At 44.9% G+C, this 16,855-nt stretch overlaps 3 protein-coding genes across 4 annotated transcripts in view; 2 read left to right on the top strand and 1 right to left on the bottom strand.

The window, feature by feature from the left end:
* The window catches only part of znf609a (zinc finger protein 609a), a 36,969-nt gene extending 33,617 nt beyond the window's left edge, over nt 1-3,352 (bottom strand). The window contains exon 1 of the mRNA XM_061037050.1: nt 2,969-3,352. The gene's annotated coding sequence lies outside the window, so the exon portion shown is untranslated. The remainder of the gene's footprint in view (nt 1-2,968) is intronic.
* Nucleotides 3,353-7,438: 4,086 nt separating this feature from the next.
* On the top strand, nt 7,439-11,487 carry si:ch211-284k5.2 (uncharacterized protein CFAP97D2). Its single transcript, XM_061036982.1, has 5 exons — nt 7,439-8,611; nt 8,986-9,066; nt 9,191-9,309; nt 10,962-11,145; nt 11,389-11,487. The coding sequence occupies exons 1-5, from the start codon at nt 8,519-8,521 to the stop codon at nt 11,485-11,487; spliced, it is 576 nt and encodes a 191-aa protein (XP_060892965.1). The 5' UTR covers nt 7,439-8,518.
* A 4,437-nt stretch (nt 11,488-15,924) lies between these two features.
* itga11b (integrin, alpha 11b) overlaps nt 15,925-16,855 on the top strand; it is a 41,118-nt gene continuing 40,187 nt past the window's right edge. For both annotated transcript variants that reach the window (XM_061037063.1, XM_061037062.1), the window contains exon 1: nt 15,925-16,025. In XM_061037063.1, the coding sequence (XP_060893046.1) occupies nt 15,971-16,025 (55 nt within the window). In that variant the 5' untranslated portion in view covers nt 15,925-15,970. The remainder of the gene's footprint in view (nt 16,026-16,855) is intronic.

Genomic DNA, 16,855 nt, shown 5'->3' with positions numbered 1-16,855 from the left:
GTGTAAACAGCCAGATCAGGAGAGTATCCGGCGTAGTCCTTTTTCAATTATCTAGAAATCGTCAGGAGTGCCTGTGTGAAAACGTCTGTAGTCTGACGTCCTCTTGACAGCACGGTCAGAGTGCGTCTACAATTTCCCAGCACCAAACTAAGTGAGGAAGTCTGCTGTGGCAGCACAAAATGACAATAAGATCAATCTGAGACACTGAAGTATTTTCACAGGATATTTGTGTGCACTAACGCCCTCTGAGATTGGTTTAAAACAGTCACATGAAAAACCTCAGACAACTCGTGCCTTTTTGTGGTTCACCACGTTGTTTACATTTCTCAGTGATCTGTGCAGGAGAAACAGCTTTATAATCCTGCATCTCCTTTCACAGACAGAAACCAGTGCTGCTGTTAAGTCTCCGGGTTTTCCTCTTGGTTACCCTGAGTCTGTATGCTGTCCTACCACTGACACAAAGATCGACTTCATCATTATGATTAACAACCTCAACACTCCAGGCCACAAATAAATGATAAGACACTGTCAATCATTGGTCTGGGCCAGCGGGCGAGTTATAATGTCGAGCCCTGCTTCAGTATTATCTAATCCAATTCATACACACATTTATACCCCGCAGACAACACAGCAGGAGCAACTTGGGGTTAAGTGTCTTGCCCAAGGACAGATTGGACATGTGGCTGCAGGAGCTGGGGATCGACCTTCCTGATGAGAGACGACTAACTCTACCACTGAGCCATTGCCCTGTGTGACCTTCTGTGTTCATTCACAGATCTCATACATCAGTGTCAATGAGTGCCTTCAGATGGACTTGAGTATTCTGGTTTTGATGAGGTTTATTAAGCACCCTGTTTTGTGTCTGTGCATGTGAACATCATATCCTGATTTCACAAATATAAGCCCTCGTCCTGATTTTGAGAAAACCGACTTTGCTACCAAGATAGAAAACGGGATACTGCGGCATGTAAACGCCTCACCCCGATTTCTGACAGCGGCTGACTACCTGTGCAGCAGCGACTTCAGCCACGGAAATAGCAGCAAAACAAACATGGCGACAGCAATGAGAGCATCCTTCTTCTGGAGCGACGAACAAACTAAGTGTTGTCTTTAAAATCAAAAAGAATTGGAAGTTTAGACTGGAGAAAGCATGGAGATGTTGACCTATTCTATTCTGTGGTGGACAGGCTGCAGGACGTCGGTTTCCCAACACGTTTCCTGTTAATGGAAAGGAAGTGGAGACGCCAAATCTGCAACACAATGTTGGCGTCTAATAGAGCTAAGCCAATAAGGCACAGTGGCCTAATTTTTTTTATCAGATTTCTACATTTCCACGGTTTGCGTTAACAACACAGGCACCTGCCCAAATAAGACGCTGTAATCAGAAACTGGGATACTCGTATTTATCTTGAATAAAAGGGACATGAACAACCAGGTTTCTCTGTGTGCATGCATAGAAACGCCATATCCTGGATATGAACAAAACCGGGATACAGCTCATAACCGAGATACTCAAGTCCATGTAAACACACTGACTGGAATTAAAACCCAATGAAGATCCACTGTTGAACCTACACACTTGTGACAACTAAATGGTTTGAAACTCGAGAAATATAGCCAAGTATGAATCTTCCTTGAAGTTGAGACTGGAGTTAAAGGCCTTCAGAAGCTAATGTTGTGCAATAATGCTAAGAATGTATTTATTAGTCTACAGGTTACATTGCAAACAGTATAATTAAATCTCAAAGCTACAGAGTTGAACCAGGCTATCCAGTTCATGGTGTCTTCATATCATGAAGCTAGTTAGCCTTTATTAAAGTTAGCCACTTTAGATGATCTGATGAAGAAATTAAGGGATTAGCTCAAAATGCTAATAATCTCTGAGGGTTAAACCAGCTGCTTGGAAAAGCAAAATAATACAGAAGAGTGCTGCAAACACACCAGTCCCATTTAGCCAGCTAACCAGAGAGCGTTAGCTGAATTAATCTGGAAGCTAACAGGCTAGCAGCGGCTAACCCCGTCGACCCTGGTTCTCACTGCTCTCTAGCCCAAAGCTAACACACACGCTAATAAAGCTTCACGGTGGCTTTAGTTGAGTAATTATAGCATCATCAGCACACAATGACACTTAATTTACAGTCCGACAAGAATTTATAATTGACATATTAAGCTTAACTTGAGTAAACTGGATCGAGGCCCACCGTGGCCCGCTACGATGCTCATTAGTTCCATTATCGGACGCTGCGCTGCTCAGACGGTTACAATCCTGTATTTCCGTGTTACTTGGGAAGTTAAGCGACTATTTCATGACAACTACGCTTACATTTGGATGTATCGTTTTACATTTAAAACCATTTACAAGTCATGTTGTCAGTGCAGCAAAGATCGTTTATATAAGTGTTGACCTGGCGTCCTGTTTGTCGTGTGATGGACAATTACCTCTGCGGCGCTACATCCCTGTCACACCTGTACGTCCATTATCGGACAAGCTTCACCCCCTAACCCTAATTCATCCAATTTATTTCATATTAGCAGTGTTGAAAGATAAAACGAGTATTATAATTCCGCTGTCTAAATTAACTTAATATCTGAAGAACAAACAGGTTTAAAGTGACGGTAGTAAACGGCCGGTTGAACAGATATCTAACCTGCAGCCACAAAATGAGAAAAACCTCTTAAAATGTCGTGAAGCACATTTGTTCGTGTGTTCAATACAAGTGTACACAAAGAGTTTAAAATGTAATGTTGTGAGGAAAAAGCGGGTCAGACGGGGACGTGTCCGATAATGGACGCATGCCCCTTAGCTCCCCGGTCTCTCCAGACAAAGACAGCAGCTAGCCTGCTAGGCTATCCCCGGGACAGCTAGCAGGCTAGGCTAACCCCGGGACAGCTAGCAGGCTAGCCCGCGTTTGAGAAAGAGTGGGTTCAAATCCCCACCGAGAGATCCCGCTTCAACATGTCCACTTACCCCGTGTGTAATCCCGTTCCGACAAACGTTCATGTGGACTCCATAGGCTCCAATAATCCCAGTTAGACCAGTGAGGAGAAGCTAACAACCTGGTGGATTGAACAGGCAGAGCAGTCAGTCAACGTGCTCCCAGTTCACTGGACCGCAGCCATCACACGGTCACATCCCGGAGAAAACGGGCAAACAGCGGGGAACACCGACATTTTGAAGTCACTGCTCGGTCCTGGACGAAGGTAGAACTACTCCCAGGTATTCCATGACCGGATGTGATATTCCCAGAGTTTCCAGATCAACGTTGTCCCGGGAAAAAGACACGCAGACAGCAACAGACAGACAAACAGCACAGTGGGGCTAAATGGCTGTTAGGTTCCAATGCAGCCAAAACCCGGACACTGGATCCCAGCGGCCCCTGGACCGGGACTGGGTAACTGGATTAGTGTAACAGAGTGGATCTGGAGTCAGTGGATTGAAGTCACACTGGATCGTAAACATATGTCTTTCAGTGCTATTGTAACTTATTTAAAATACAAATAAATGAAAAAATGTATACATGTGTACAGTTTCTTATTTCGTGTGTCAGAATATTTTACCATGGCGAACATTTTAAAATAATCCGGTTTATTGCCAAGATAGTTTCCCCTAATTTCTTTTGGTATATTCGTCAAAACAATACACAATGTAAGTGGACAATATAGAGAAAGATGTGAGAGACAACAACTGCAAGTCAATAAGCAGAAAAATAAAGTGATAATGAAATACATAAATGGTTGTTTTTTTCTTTTTTAAGGAAGAATGTGCGACTTTTTGATCCAGTAGATGTCGCCCTTGATCACCAGCAAAGAAACCAAAACAAATTGAAGCATCCGCTCTCAACCAGTGACACACCAGTAGACTGTAAATATTATTGAAGCCTGAGTGGCGTCACCCGTCTGTTCCTGCAGGGGGCGCTGGATTCCCATCGATGGCGGTCTCCATGCTGGAAATGCTGTCTCAGGCCGTGTTCACACTTGACTTCTTTTTTCAGAAAAAAGCGCTGCCTTTATGTGCGAGTGTTCTGTAACCTTAACAACAGGATCTAGTCTGCGGTGCAACCGCGCCAGAGCACAACGCATCAATTTAGCACAGAAAAGAACAAGCAGGACGGGAAGTCAGACACCGATACAACATTAAAACATCCGGTTTATTTTCAGAATAAAACCCTCCGTTATGACGGTTCAGAAAAAACACTATTTGTGTGTTTGTTTATGTGTTTATAAGGTTTTTATTGAGTTTTATACCACAAACATCGTATTATCTCGTGCTGTCGCCAGTGAATCTGTTAAATTACCGCGGAAACTCCTTTGTCTCCTTTTGTCTCTCTCCAGCTGTTCGGCTGTGCTCTCCGTGCTGCGGACAGAGAACGCAGCCGATGGGTGTTGACGGATGAGGATGCACGGACCCGTAACAGACCGGAGCGGACACGCAAAGCACACATATCTGGTGGAAGTTTGACGTTGTTGGGCACAGGTAACTAGGGATGTAGGTTACTACTCGTCCTGATTGGTCAGCTGTCAGAAAGGCGCTTGACGTCACCCAGCGCTTTTCTGAAAAGTTGAAATAATTCAACTGAAAAACGTTTTTTGAAAAGGCATCATACTTTTTAATTTTTCCATAGGCTTGTATGTAAAAAAGGCGCTGGCATTGAAAAAAGAAGCCTGTACCAGGATGTAAACATGTTAATCTCTGCTGTAAAAACAGGCTTTTTAGAATGGGTGTGTATGTGACTTCCTGTGCTTCAGCAGCCAGCCTCTAGTGGACACTCAAGGAACTGCAGGATTTTGCACTTTAGCATCGGCTTCAATTTTTAACACCGGAGGTTGTTGCTTGGACACACCTCCAACCCCCCTTCCCTCGCGTTTGCACGAAGGAGTTTTCAAGTATAACGCACCATAATTTAGTACAAGCTTGTCCTTTGCTCGGGCTGCAACAGCCTGTTGCCCGGAGTTGCCCCCTGCTGGTCATTAATAATAACGCAGGTTTATGTCACCTCCGAAATACCTTTGGTATCAAAGGGTTATAAAATGGATTCTCATTTCATTTCAAAGATTGATCTGTTGATGTGAACAAAGGAGTGTGTGTGTGTGGGAGAGAGCTGATCACTTGAAATTAGAGTGTGAATCAATCAGGAATACGTCTGCGTGGTGATTCAAAGTGACAGTTTGTCAGGATGTAAACAGACAGATCAGCTGGATGAGCTGAAAAAAAAAAACACATCAATGAGAACGGAGCAGTGTACACACGCACTCCATCGCTGACCCTGACCCCCTTCAAAACAAGACCTCCATCAGACGCCATTTATTGAAAGACGGCACAGACAGAATAAAAATAATAAAACTTTATTTTTTCAATGTGGAGTCGTTCAGAGAATAACAAGCAGACTTCAGAATGAATGAAGTCCCCCACGGCGTTTCATCACAGCACACACACACACACACACACACACACACTTTCTCTCTCTCTCACGCACACACACACACACACACACAGAGGACATGGTGTCCTGAATTGTCGAACGTTTCTTTGAGTTCTGCCTCTGGCGTCTGGTTTCATCAGCATTCAGAGGAGAAGCTGCAGAATAAAATTAGTGTGTTTTATATTCTAGTCATTTCTAACCTGATTTTATTCTGAGACCAGCACAGTTATTATTATTTTATATTCTGCCTCCACTTTCCAGATCAGCTGGGTTCAGATGAAGTCCGTGAAAGAGAAGTCAGAGGGAACATGACGGAGAAGAAGACGTCGACTAGAAGCTTTGAGTGAACTCAGTTTGTAAAAGAAGAACATGAGAATGTTTCTTTATTCTGAAATGAATGAAATGAAGTGCCAGGTCAGAGATCAAAATGCCGGAGTGTAGCTGTTTGAACTCATCGGTGGCAGTGACTGAATATCTTGTCACATTATGGGCATGAACCAATAACAAATATGACATGTTCATATATTTATAAGTCTTACCACCTCAGATTTTCCTGCTTTGTAGACTGTACAGTGCATGTGCCACAGCTGGACAAGCAGCTGCAGTTACAGGGTCCTTGGCTTGCTCTATTACTACATATTATTCACAGCTGAGGAAAACCAGTTTAACCGTGCCAAGCATACTGCAAAAAAAAACGACGACTGCCAGTCATACTACATACTACTGTTGAACTCAGTATACAGTATACAGTATATACTGCATACTGATTTAGATAGTAGTATGTAGTACGCGGTTTCGAAAACAGCCCAGGTAATGAAGCAACAAGGTAACAAACTGATCCATCATTCAGACCAGAGCAAACGATCTACAGATGTTAAAACGCCCTAAGAGACCTGAACCCCTCTCACACAAACTAATTTCCTGACACCTGTCTGAGTGTGGTGAATGTGTGAATTCAAATATCTGAATCTGTTGATCCTGCAGCTCGCTGTAACGGATTCGGTGTGAAGTCAGGGAGCGTGAATGTGTGAACGCAGAAGGTAATATTCTGAGATATTCACAGCAAACGAGTGGGCGGGGTGACGAGAGAGTACAAACGACATAAGGTAAAACTACTGCCACCTTGAACTTGTTTTATTTTATTTTAATCCAGATGAACAAAATGTGTTTAGTCGGAGCAGCTGGAGCCAGTGTGGAGCTATTTTTAGCTTCCTGTTTGAAATGTTTACGACTCTGAGTTTTGAGCGGGAAATTTGTGGGGTTTTCCCAAACTCTTTGATACGACCCGAGGGCTTTTATTTTCATGGCAGCGTGTAGACATGTGAGAACTTGATGACTTCTTGGTGTGTCTTTGTCTTCTCCAGAGGACGGCCATGGTACAAAGTGTGAGTATACATGAAGCAGTGTGTGGGAGCAGCTTCCTCCTTAGCTCGATAAAATCTCTCTCCATTACTTCGTTATCAGCGTTCATTAAAAGCAGAGTTTAATAATCAGCCGAGGTCGGTGCACAGGTGAACAATCAGCGGACCAAACCAATCCAAAATCTTCAGGAAAAAGGAGAAGGCAGGCAAGGTAAAAAAAAAAACACAGGAAGGCTCACTGGAAAAGTGACTTCTTCAAAGGCTGGAAGAAGGAACACGCTGCAACTAGAGAAACACAAGAATAAGAAATTACAAAATGAAACAGGAAACACTAAAGACGGAAGAAGGAAACATTCAAATGAGGAAACAAGCAACACCAGGGATGAATGAGACAAAATAAAACCACACAGAAAATCTAAACTCTGAGAATATTCAAAATATGAAACTAAACAGGTAAGCCCTCATCCTGATTTTGAGAAACCTGATTCTTCTACCTGGAGAACTCAGAGAGAGAACGATATGCTGCGGCATGTGGACGCCTGACCCCGGTGTCAGCCAAAACAAACATGGGGACGGCAACAAGAGCGTTGAAGAAGTTAATATTTGGGTATGACAGCTCTGGGACCTCCCTGCCCTTCCACATGCTTATGTGGAAAGCATTAGGCAGGAACAGCACACACTCCTGCTCTTCCTGTGCATATAAGGAAAGCCAACGCAGGCAGAATCAACGACGACATCATGGCGTGATCAAGTCAGACACAGTGGAGGAGGAGGAGGAGCTGGCGTGAAGGACGGTTACAAATGCAGCTTGCAGAGGGAGCGGAAGCAGGAGAGAGCAGCTTAAATAAGGCGGCATGAGTGAGATTAGCCAATATGCTTTGAAGTGAATCAGCTGGTGAGGGCGTGCATGAGATCAGCTGTTATCACTGGCAGGAAAGCAGAGCGTGACTCCATGACCTGCCTGAGCTAATGCAATACGCTCACTTCCACAAACACACGGGGGAGGACTTGGTGGCTTGGTCCATTATTCACTCAGTCAGTGGTCCTGACAAAAGAGCAGAATGGGAAAAAAAAAAAGACGACATGTGATTATATCATCCTAACGGACTTCCATAAACATATTTTACTACACCCATCCAAACATGGCCACCCCACCTGAGTCCATGATTGTCTCTCGGATGGAGGAAGAGGACTGAGGTAGTTTAGTTTCACCGCAGCTACACCTGCCAAGAAACACAGACTGTTTGTCTGCGAGCTTCTCTCCTGCTCATAACTCTGTCTCTGGGCCGGACGGGAAGAATCCCCACGTCTACTCTCTTATGCAGCTTCATTTTGACCATGTGCAGGAAGCAGGATGTTACCTTTATTCCTGCTCGTAAAGGCGACGTTCCGTATCATGTCACAACGTAGCTGTAAAATATATCTACATTTTTAGTGTTCAAACTATAAAATGATGAAAAGTCTAAATGTTGCTTTAGAGACGATGAAGTGTTTGAGTGAGCGCCTCCTCGCCTCATTAACAATTAACAGAAACTTTATCTGCTCCAGTGACATAAAGAGGGGTACATCTCCATGGTGATGACCCCCCCAGACCTGCAAACACACACACACACACACACACACACACACACACACACACACACACACACACACACACACACACACACACACACACACACACACACACACCTCGATGGTCCAGCAGGCAGTTCAGGTTAGTATGAGAGGAGCAGCAGCATGCACAGGTCGTACCAGCCGCTGAAACCTGTCACAAACCGCTTCCTGCAGCAGAGATGGGACCACAACGACTACGACAACCACCGCCGGAAGGTGAGAGGGCGAGGGGGATGGTGGAGGAGTGCTGGTCATTCTGGATGATGTGTTGGTGTTGATGATGGTGTTCGTTTTTCTGAAGTCACGTTTAATGGTGTGAGTTTCTGTGAGGTCTCGTGTCTCTGGAGTTGTTACCACAAACAGCAGGTGTGTGGTTTAGTGGTCAGGATGAATCGTCTTGTGCGCGTTCAGAGGATTATAATGACGGTTGAAACTGTCCTCATGTTTAACATCGGTTCAGATTTGAAAATTGTCTACCATGTAGGTGATTTTGGTTGCCGATTGGACGTCTCCTCTGTAGAATTTGCGTCGCTGTTGTTAGGCTGCTTCCTCACCTTTCACTTTGCACTCACCTGTGATTACCTGTCCAGGTGACCTCCTCCCTGCCTGTAGTGGACACCAAGGGCTCGAGGACCCCCGCTCACGTCCAGCTCAAACTCAAAAAACAGCAGGTCAGTGTTCAGACGCACATAATCCACTTTAATGTGATTCATCCTGGGAGATGAACAAAGCTGAAACCTGCGCTGAGTTAAAGTTCAAAACGATGCATATGAAGTTGTCCTGTGTTTGACTCAGCTGCAGGATGAGCGTCTGTCCATCATCGACAGAGATAACCGCCTTCTGGCCTCCAAACTGGCCGCCATCATTGGCTCTCAGGGCCTGGTGGACCATCGGAACCATTACCACCTGAGGAGGTATATTCTTATTCTTGTTCAGTGAGCTGTGTCTGACCACGCCCCTCTCTTGGCTGTGGGAGTGTCACCCATCTGGGGGAGGGGTTACTGCCCTTTGTGATGTCATGAAGGGAAAATCTCCAAACGGCCTGTTTGAGCACACATTTTCTGAAAAGTGGAGCAGGCAGAAGACGGAGAGGATGGACTTTTCTCATCATTGGGGGGTTTGTAGACAGACTAGGGACACTTTTAAAGTATACATTATCTGTATAATGTAAAAAGCTGAGGTGACGCCTCCTTGTGTCTCTGTTGTCATGGTGACCTGCTGTTTTTTCTCTTGACTGGATGTTCAAACCTCCTCCTCCTCACTCTGAGCTCTTTAACATTGCTATGATGCCGCCTGAGCTCCTTGTTGGACCTTTAAATAATTGATGTGACCAGTCGTGCTCTGTTACGCTGCTGAATTATTGATCTGGATTTTCACGTGTGTTACGGTGGTCTCTGGGATTTGTGGTGCGTTCCATTTACCTGGAATCTCAGAGCGGGGAAAGTTGCACACCTGAGTTAGTGCAAACGACATGTAGCTTTGTCTTTTTGAGGATGATTTGTCGTTCATTCAGTGTCTGTTTGGACTTAAAGGCAGGGTTGGCACTTTTCGAAAACCAGCATGATTTTAAAAGTAGCATTCCCTCAGTGCTCCGTCTGCACCCAGCCCCTCCCCTCTGTGCTCCCTCAAAAGCCACACCCCTCACTTACATGCAGGAGCGCTGTTGCTCCAGAAGTGGACCTCAGCTCATCTCTTACATTGTGTAGAAACTAAGTCGTCTCATTCAGCAGTAAGTAAACTCTCAGTATAAACTCTGTCATCAGTGCCGCGTTTTGAGTGTGGGCTAGAGCACGCAAGAGGTAGAGAGCGAGCAGGGAGACAGGGAGGCATGTGATTGGTTCATCAGATTGGTACCTCGTGGCAGACATTGATTGAAGTTTTTACAGACTTACAACTGATACAGATGACGGATTTTCTTCGTTCCTTTTTCAGAGAACATGAGTTATTAATTTCTGTCAGGACCTAAAGACAATTTCTTTTTTTTAAAGGTTTATTTTTGGGCCTTTATTTGAAAGACAGGACAGTGGATAGAGTCAGAAATGGGGGCGAGACAGAGTGGGGAACGACATGCAGGAAAGGAGCCACAGGTTGGATTTGAACCTGGGCCGCCCGCTTGGAAGACTACAGCTTCCATACACGGGACGTGCGCACAAACCACTGCACCACCAGCGCCCCGGACCTAAAGACAATTTCAACCAGAATCTTAAAAGGTGGATCTGGAGAAAATGACCAACCCTGACTTTATATTGTGTGTTTCATTTTGAAATTGATCGGACGCTCTGTGCGTTTCCTTGTCTAACTTCCTGTCTGAGCCGATCTACTTTGTTCATCTTGACGCATGCTTGGAGCGTAACCTGTCGAAAATAGTGTGAATTCGAAATGTAGCGGAGTGGAGTGGCGCTGCGTGATGTGGAAACAGCAGCATTGACTAGAGTGGCAGCGAGCAGCGCTAACGGACAGCGGCATGCACGGGCTATGTGGAAATTGAAAGTAATGTGAACGGCTCTTGAGTTCAAACACAACTTTTGTGCGTCTTTGCACAATATTTTTCTGTCTTCCTCCGCAGTTTGAACGCTGACAAAAGGAGGGAGGAGCTTATGTTGGTCAGCCGTCAGAATCAGGCCATCCACCAGCGAATCACAGCTCGTCAGTCAGAGTACCGCCGCCAGATGTGGTTGGATGACTGGGAGAGGGTGGAGCATCGGCGGGACGAAATCTCCCGGTACCCTCGAGGACTAGCGGAGAAACAGGCGAGTCCAAACATCGACAATTGAGTCAATAATACTGTTTCCAAACATCTCTTCACCTTTATCACTCTTTTTCAGTTTTCTTGCAAATTAAAAGCAGCGAGTAACACTCACACAAGATAAGACTTAATTATAATGAATTGTCTTAGTACCAGTAAAGGTTGAAGTGTCATTCATTAAAAGTGTTTTAGGAATGAACGTAAGCGTGAAAAATGTGTGACCCTTGTTGTGTGTTTGGGACTGCAGAGGTCACACAGGAAGGTGAAGTTTGCAGCTGTGGATGGCAGCGAGCGCTCGACGAGCTGCAGCAACACCGACACAGACGGAAGCAACAGAGAAACCTGAAACACAGACGCTTAATTATTCACCAGAAGAAGAAAAATGGACCTCAATGTGACATGCATGCAGATAACTTAAATTCATGATTTGTGCTTTTTGGTTTGGTTTGTTAACTGTCAGCTAGTTAGCCAGGCATGCTAATAATTAAAGCTAACATTACAGCAGCTAAATTCTTCTTCTTTTGGGTGGGAGGTAAACATGTTCACCTCCGGCGTAGATTAGGTGTTCAATGTCTCTCTCTCAGTAATTTATACTCCTTGAAATCCAATAAAATTAATCAAACATGTTTTACTTCTGGACTTTCTGGAGCCTCATTCTCACCACTCTTAATTTCCGTCATGATGCGTTGGGAAAGAAACATAAGATGCTGATTTAATGATGAACAATCTGTGAGGTGTAAAGGTGTCGTTATGTCCACCACATCTCCAGGGGCGCGGCCAGCAGGGTGACAAGGGGGGCCATGGCCCTCCCTGAAATCTGATTGGCCACCCCAGAATCCATAACTATGATTGTTGGGTTGCATCAGGCTACTTGAAGTTTTCTTGACATGTCAGTGTGAACATTTTTGTTTAATTAATATTTTGCACGTATAATTCATAAGACAAAGAAAAAGGAAGGCTTTCAGACTCTTGATGATGCCGAACCTGCAAGAACGCTCTAAAGACGTTACCCTGCTGTGTTCTCACATCAGCTCACTCTGACTTTCTGCAGAATAAATACGAGGAGACTGGAGGAAAAACTCTGGGTGAAGAGAGAAACATTCAGCTGTTTGTGTTCACACATGACGCTCAGTACGAAACTATCAGGAGTTTTTAAAACTTTATCCCACCCCTGCATAAGTCAGTTCCCCAGTTGGGCCCCCCCAGTCTGGACACGCCCCTGCACACCTCAGAGTCACTCCGTGCACTTTTTAGAGTGTAACCTACTGTATATATTTAAAAGTGATATATTGTTTTCTCCACCAGGTGGCAGTGAACACACATCTCTCCTCCGGTAATACAGCTGTACCAGTAAGAAGCAGAGAGGGAGAGAGAGCGAGGAAGAGAGAGAGAGAGGAAGAGAGAGAGAGAGAGAGAGGAAGAGAGAGAGGGAGAGAGAGAGACAAAGAGAGAGAGAGAGTGAGCGAGAGAGAGAGAGAGGAAGAGAGAGAGAGGGAGAGGGAGAGAGAGAGAGGAAGAGAGAGAGGGAGAGAGAGAGAGAGGGTGAGCGAGAGAGAGAGGGAGAGGGAGAGGGAGAGAGGGAGAGAGAGAGAGACAGAGAGAGAGAGAGAGGGTGAGTGAGAGGGAGAGAGAGAGAGAGAGGGAGAGAGAGAGAGAGAGAGAGAGAGAGAGAGAGAGAGAGAGAGCGAGAGAGAGCTCAGCAGCAGAAAAGAGTTTCTGGTCTCATCACTGAGAGGACGTTTCATCCCTCGGTTGTTTGGTTTTAATCATCAGGATCTCATCTCATCCACAGCTCCTCACCTACATTAATGTCCCATATTTACACGTATACTTTGTGTTGGAGCCAAAACAGGGGTTTCTTTTTTTACATTATATTTGCCTTTATTTGTAGGCTGCATGGTGGTCCAGTGGTTAGCGCTGTGCCCTAACAGTGAGGAGGTTCCTGGTTTGAATCCCTGTCTGACAGGAGTCTCTGTCTCTCTACGACTGATTGAATGTTGTGCTCAACGTTATAAAACTGAAACTGCTCTTTAGAGGTATCATCACATCACACTGGAGCCTTGAATCAGCGTCCAACACATGCACGGTATCTAACAGATATGAGACATGAATGAGTGATCAGGTGGATCCACTCTCTCTCTCTCGTTTGTCCTCCTCAGACTGAAGCTCCGTCCTCCAGCTGCTCCTGTGTGTCGCTTCTCTCACTGAAGGAATGTCCATCCGTTTGCTGGTGAGACCAGTATGTGGAGTAAACATGCGGGACGTGAAGTGGAAAAGCCCTTTTTACAGCGTCAGTCTGTCCTGCTGCCGAGCACGGCTGGACGCCTCCTGAGGCCAAGAGAACCGAAGCATCTGGGACCAATTAAGCAGCGTCTGTGCCCGACATCCCAAGCAGCTCCGAACCAACACTTCACTTACTCTATTCTGTTATTTTATCAAAGAAGTGACGTGTGACAGAGCTCTTTCACCAGAGATCAACATCCTAATAAGTTTAAATAAAGTCTGACCTCCTGCACGCAGACATGATCGGCCTCGGTTTATTGGAGAGCAGAAGTCCTTCCCTGTTTTACGACGTTTCACTTTATTAAGACCAGAGGGAGCGGCACAAAGACCTGCTCCTCCAGCTTTATGAGCGCAGGACGTTACACAACAAACCGAGCTACAAAACACAAGTGGAACAATAACATGTGGACGCAGAAAACCAGCTTCACTGTGAGCAGGACGAGATCGGAGGATGTTACACGTCTGTGGTAGAGCCGCAGTAGAGTGACATCACACCGTGTGGTTTAAAGTATCTGGACTGAAAGAATCACAGGAGAAGTCCATACCTCGTCACACTAAAGAAAACCTGCCCATAAACGGGGGAAGAAAGATTTATTTTTTTCATCTATACTTCACTATGGCACAAAAATAGGTCTGATTAAAATGTGGCACAGACGACCTTTACACTCGTATTTTCTGATGTGTGAACTCTGCTTTTGTTAGCTGGACACATTTTAAAGCTCTGTAAACTCAAACGAGTGACACAGAATAAAAAGACTTGACAGATGTTACTCTCTGTGTTCTCGTCCTCTGGGCTGAATTTGTTCAAAGTTGTATTTTTCCAGTGTGTCGTGGAGCTTACTGAGTGTCAGGAAATGAAACGTCTGTGCTCAGACGTTTATTAGAGCTGCATGTCTGCTGCTCCGCCGTGTGGTTAACATGATCTCAGAGCAGTTTATTCTCTTGGCTGTGATGTCATCATGAAGCAGCTCGACTTCCCTCCTGTTTGCTGAGTTTTGATCAACACACCGCTGACACTCGTTAACGCTGCCAGCTAAGACTCTCGTCCATCCAGCCCATCCTCCTCTACTGCTCACCCTGCTCCTTCAACATGCTAACTGTTGCAAACAAAACTCACTCATATCACAAATATTGCTTCAAGAATCATTGGCCACCCAAACCCTCTCACATCTCAACTACAAAGACCCGACCCAAACAGAGTCCAGGACCCCTCTAACCCACTTATCTTCTCTGTTCTGGCAAATGGATTTGAGCTTGACCCTAACCCTAACACTGTAGGTCACACCTACACATTCACACCCTGATGGTAGAGGCTGCTGTGTAAAGAGTCCATCAGTATTAACTCATCCATTCATACACATTCACACACTGATGGTAGAGGCTGCTGTGTAAAGAGTCCGTCAGTATTAACTCATCCATTCATACACATTCACACAATGATGGTAGAGGCTGCTGAGTAAAGAGTCCGTCAGTATTAACTCATCCATTCATACACATTCACACCCTGATGGTAGAGGCTGCTGTGTAAAGAGTCCGTCAGTATTAACTCATCCATTCATACACATTCACACACTGATGGTAGAGGCTGCTGTGTAAAGAGTCCGTCAGTATTAACTCATCCATTCATACACATTCACACACTGATGGTAGAGGCTGCTGTGTAAAGAGTCCGTCAGTATTAACTCATCCATTCATACACATTCACACAATGATGGTAGAGGCTGCTGAGTAAAGAGTCCGTCAGTATTAACTCATCCATTCATACACATTCACACACTGATGGTAGAGGCTGCTGTGTAAAGAGTCCGTCAGTATTAACTCATTCATACACGGCTGACAAAGCAGAGTGAGCAACTCAGGGTTAGGTGTCCTTCCCAAGCACACATCGGACATGTTGCTGCAGGAGCTGGGGATCAAACCCCAAGCTTCTGGGCGAGATATGACGGACTCTCCACTGACCCACAGCCTCTAATGAAGGAGTACTGATTACATGTGTTCACCTGTTTAAGTCCTGTCTTTACACTTTCAGTTTATTTGAAAAGATTTGTATCCTCTTTTTGATTTACTCTAAAAACTCACTTTCAACTTTTATTTTGAAATTTAATTCACTTTAAATCTTTCTCTTTCCTGCAAAGCACGTCCCAGATAAAGTTGGTGCTGTTCTCATTGTTATCACCTGGTTTCGGTGTCACCCATGATTCTCCTCTGCTGGACTTTTGGACAGATGTGAACATCTGGTCGTCAGCGCCGCCTGTGTGATCACAGACACATGAAGGCATTTCCTGTTTGTGCACCGATAGCAACGTTAAAGCTCCTGTTTCGCAAAAGGACGGTGAAGTTAAAGATACCGGAGAGATCTGTGTGTGTGTGTGTGTGTGTGTGTGTGTGTGTGTGTGTGTGTGTGTGTGTGTGTGTGTGTGCAGCAGGAGGAGGAGGTGTGTTCACCACGCTCCTCCTCCTCCTCCCTCTCTCCTTCATCAGAGTTAAGAATCAGTGCTCTGCCTCCTCACACACTCTGTCAGTCAGTCTCTCTCACACACACACTCATGGATTATTACCTTCATCTCCTGCTGCTGCTGTGGACCTGCAGCATGCTGCCAGGTGAGTTTCAACCTTCACATTAAAGCTCTGTGTTAGAAAGAAAAAAACACCTGTTTCCATGGCGACAGATTGATAGCAGCTCAGGGCTGCAGCCAGGTGTTCAAAGAGTGCACAGAGGGACGCTACAGGTGCAGAAATAATATATGACGATCAAAAGCTTTAAATAAAAGAAATACAAGATTTAAGTTTACAGATTAATTTTTAAGCACATTTAAGCACTCTTGTTATAATTTAAAGTTATTTTAGTTGGAAAGTTGCAGAAAAGTGTTCACAGCCTTTTAACTTGTTTTTAAAGGTCCGCTTTTCCCCTGAAGAATATTTTTAATTCACCACCATTAATCCTCTGATCTTAATCCAAAGGCTTTCTCTTCTGGGTTTATGACTTAAAGGTCCAATCAGTAAGATGTGTAGTGACTGAAATGATAAAGTGAGCTTACTATATGATCAGACATTAAGGAAACATGCTATGTTGAAGTGCTGGCTTCTCTGACAACAATGCAGCAGTCAGTATGTCCTCCTTCTAACTTTAGATTCTGGTCCTGAATGCTCTGGATTTGTTTGGACCAGAGAAGGTAGGCGGTTTTAAGTCACCCCCACATGGCCATTTTGGACGCCCCTCGGTTTGCCAGATATGAGAGCAGTTATCAGGTCAAATTAACAGGTGTTGCAGCGATGGAAGCGGGCAAGAAAACTGGTTCAGATAGAAGTGATTGTACCCGACCTAAAAAGCCTCTGCATGTTTCTAATAAGCTCCACGAGCAGAAACGTGCTCAAACTAGGATCAATATTGAAGATGCTTTTTAAAAATGGAGAGAGGTTAGAACACAGAA

This window comes from Labrus mixtus, chromosome 4, assembly GCF_963584025.1.
Source record: "Labrus mixtus chromosome 4, fLabMix1.1, whole genome shotgun sequence".
NCBI lineage: Eukaryota > Metazoa > Chordata > Actinopteri > Labriformes > Labridae > Labrus > Labrus mixtus.
Note: the sequence above shows the minus strand (reverse complement) of the source record. Positions and strands in the feature narration are given on the sequence as shown.

Bases quoted from the DNA above. Each gene is read 5' to 3' on its own strand.
- si:ch211-284k5.2 (XM_061036982.1), top strand. From the start codon at position 8,519: ATGCACAGGTCGTACCAGCCGCTGAAACCTGTCACAAACCGCTTCCTG. The intron at 9,310-10,961 runs GTATATTCTTAT...CTTCCTCCGCAG, and splicing joins AACCATTACCACCTGAGGAG to TTTGAACGCTGACAAAAGGA. The intron at 11,146-11,388 runs GCGAGTCCAAAC...TTGGGACTGCAG, and splicing joins GAGGACTAGCGGAGAAACAG to AGGTCACACAGGAAGGTGAA.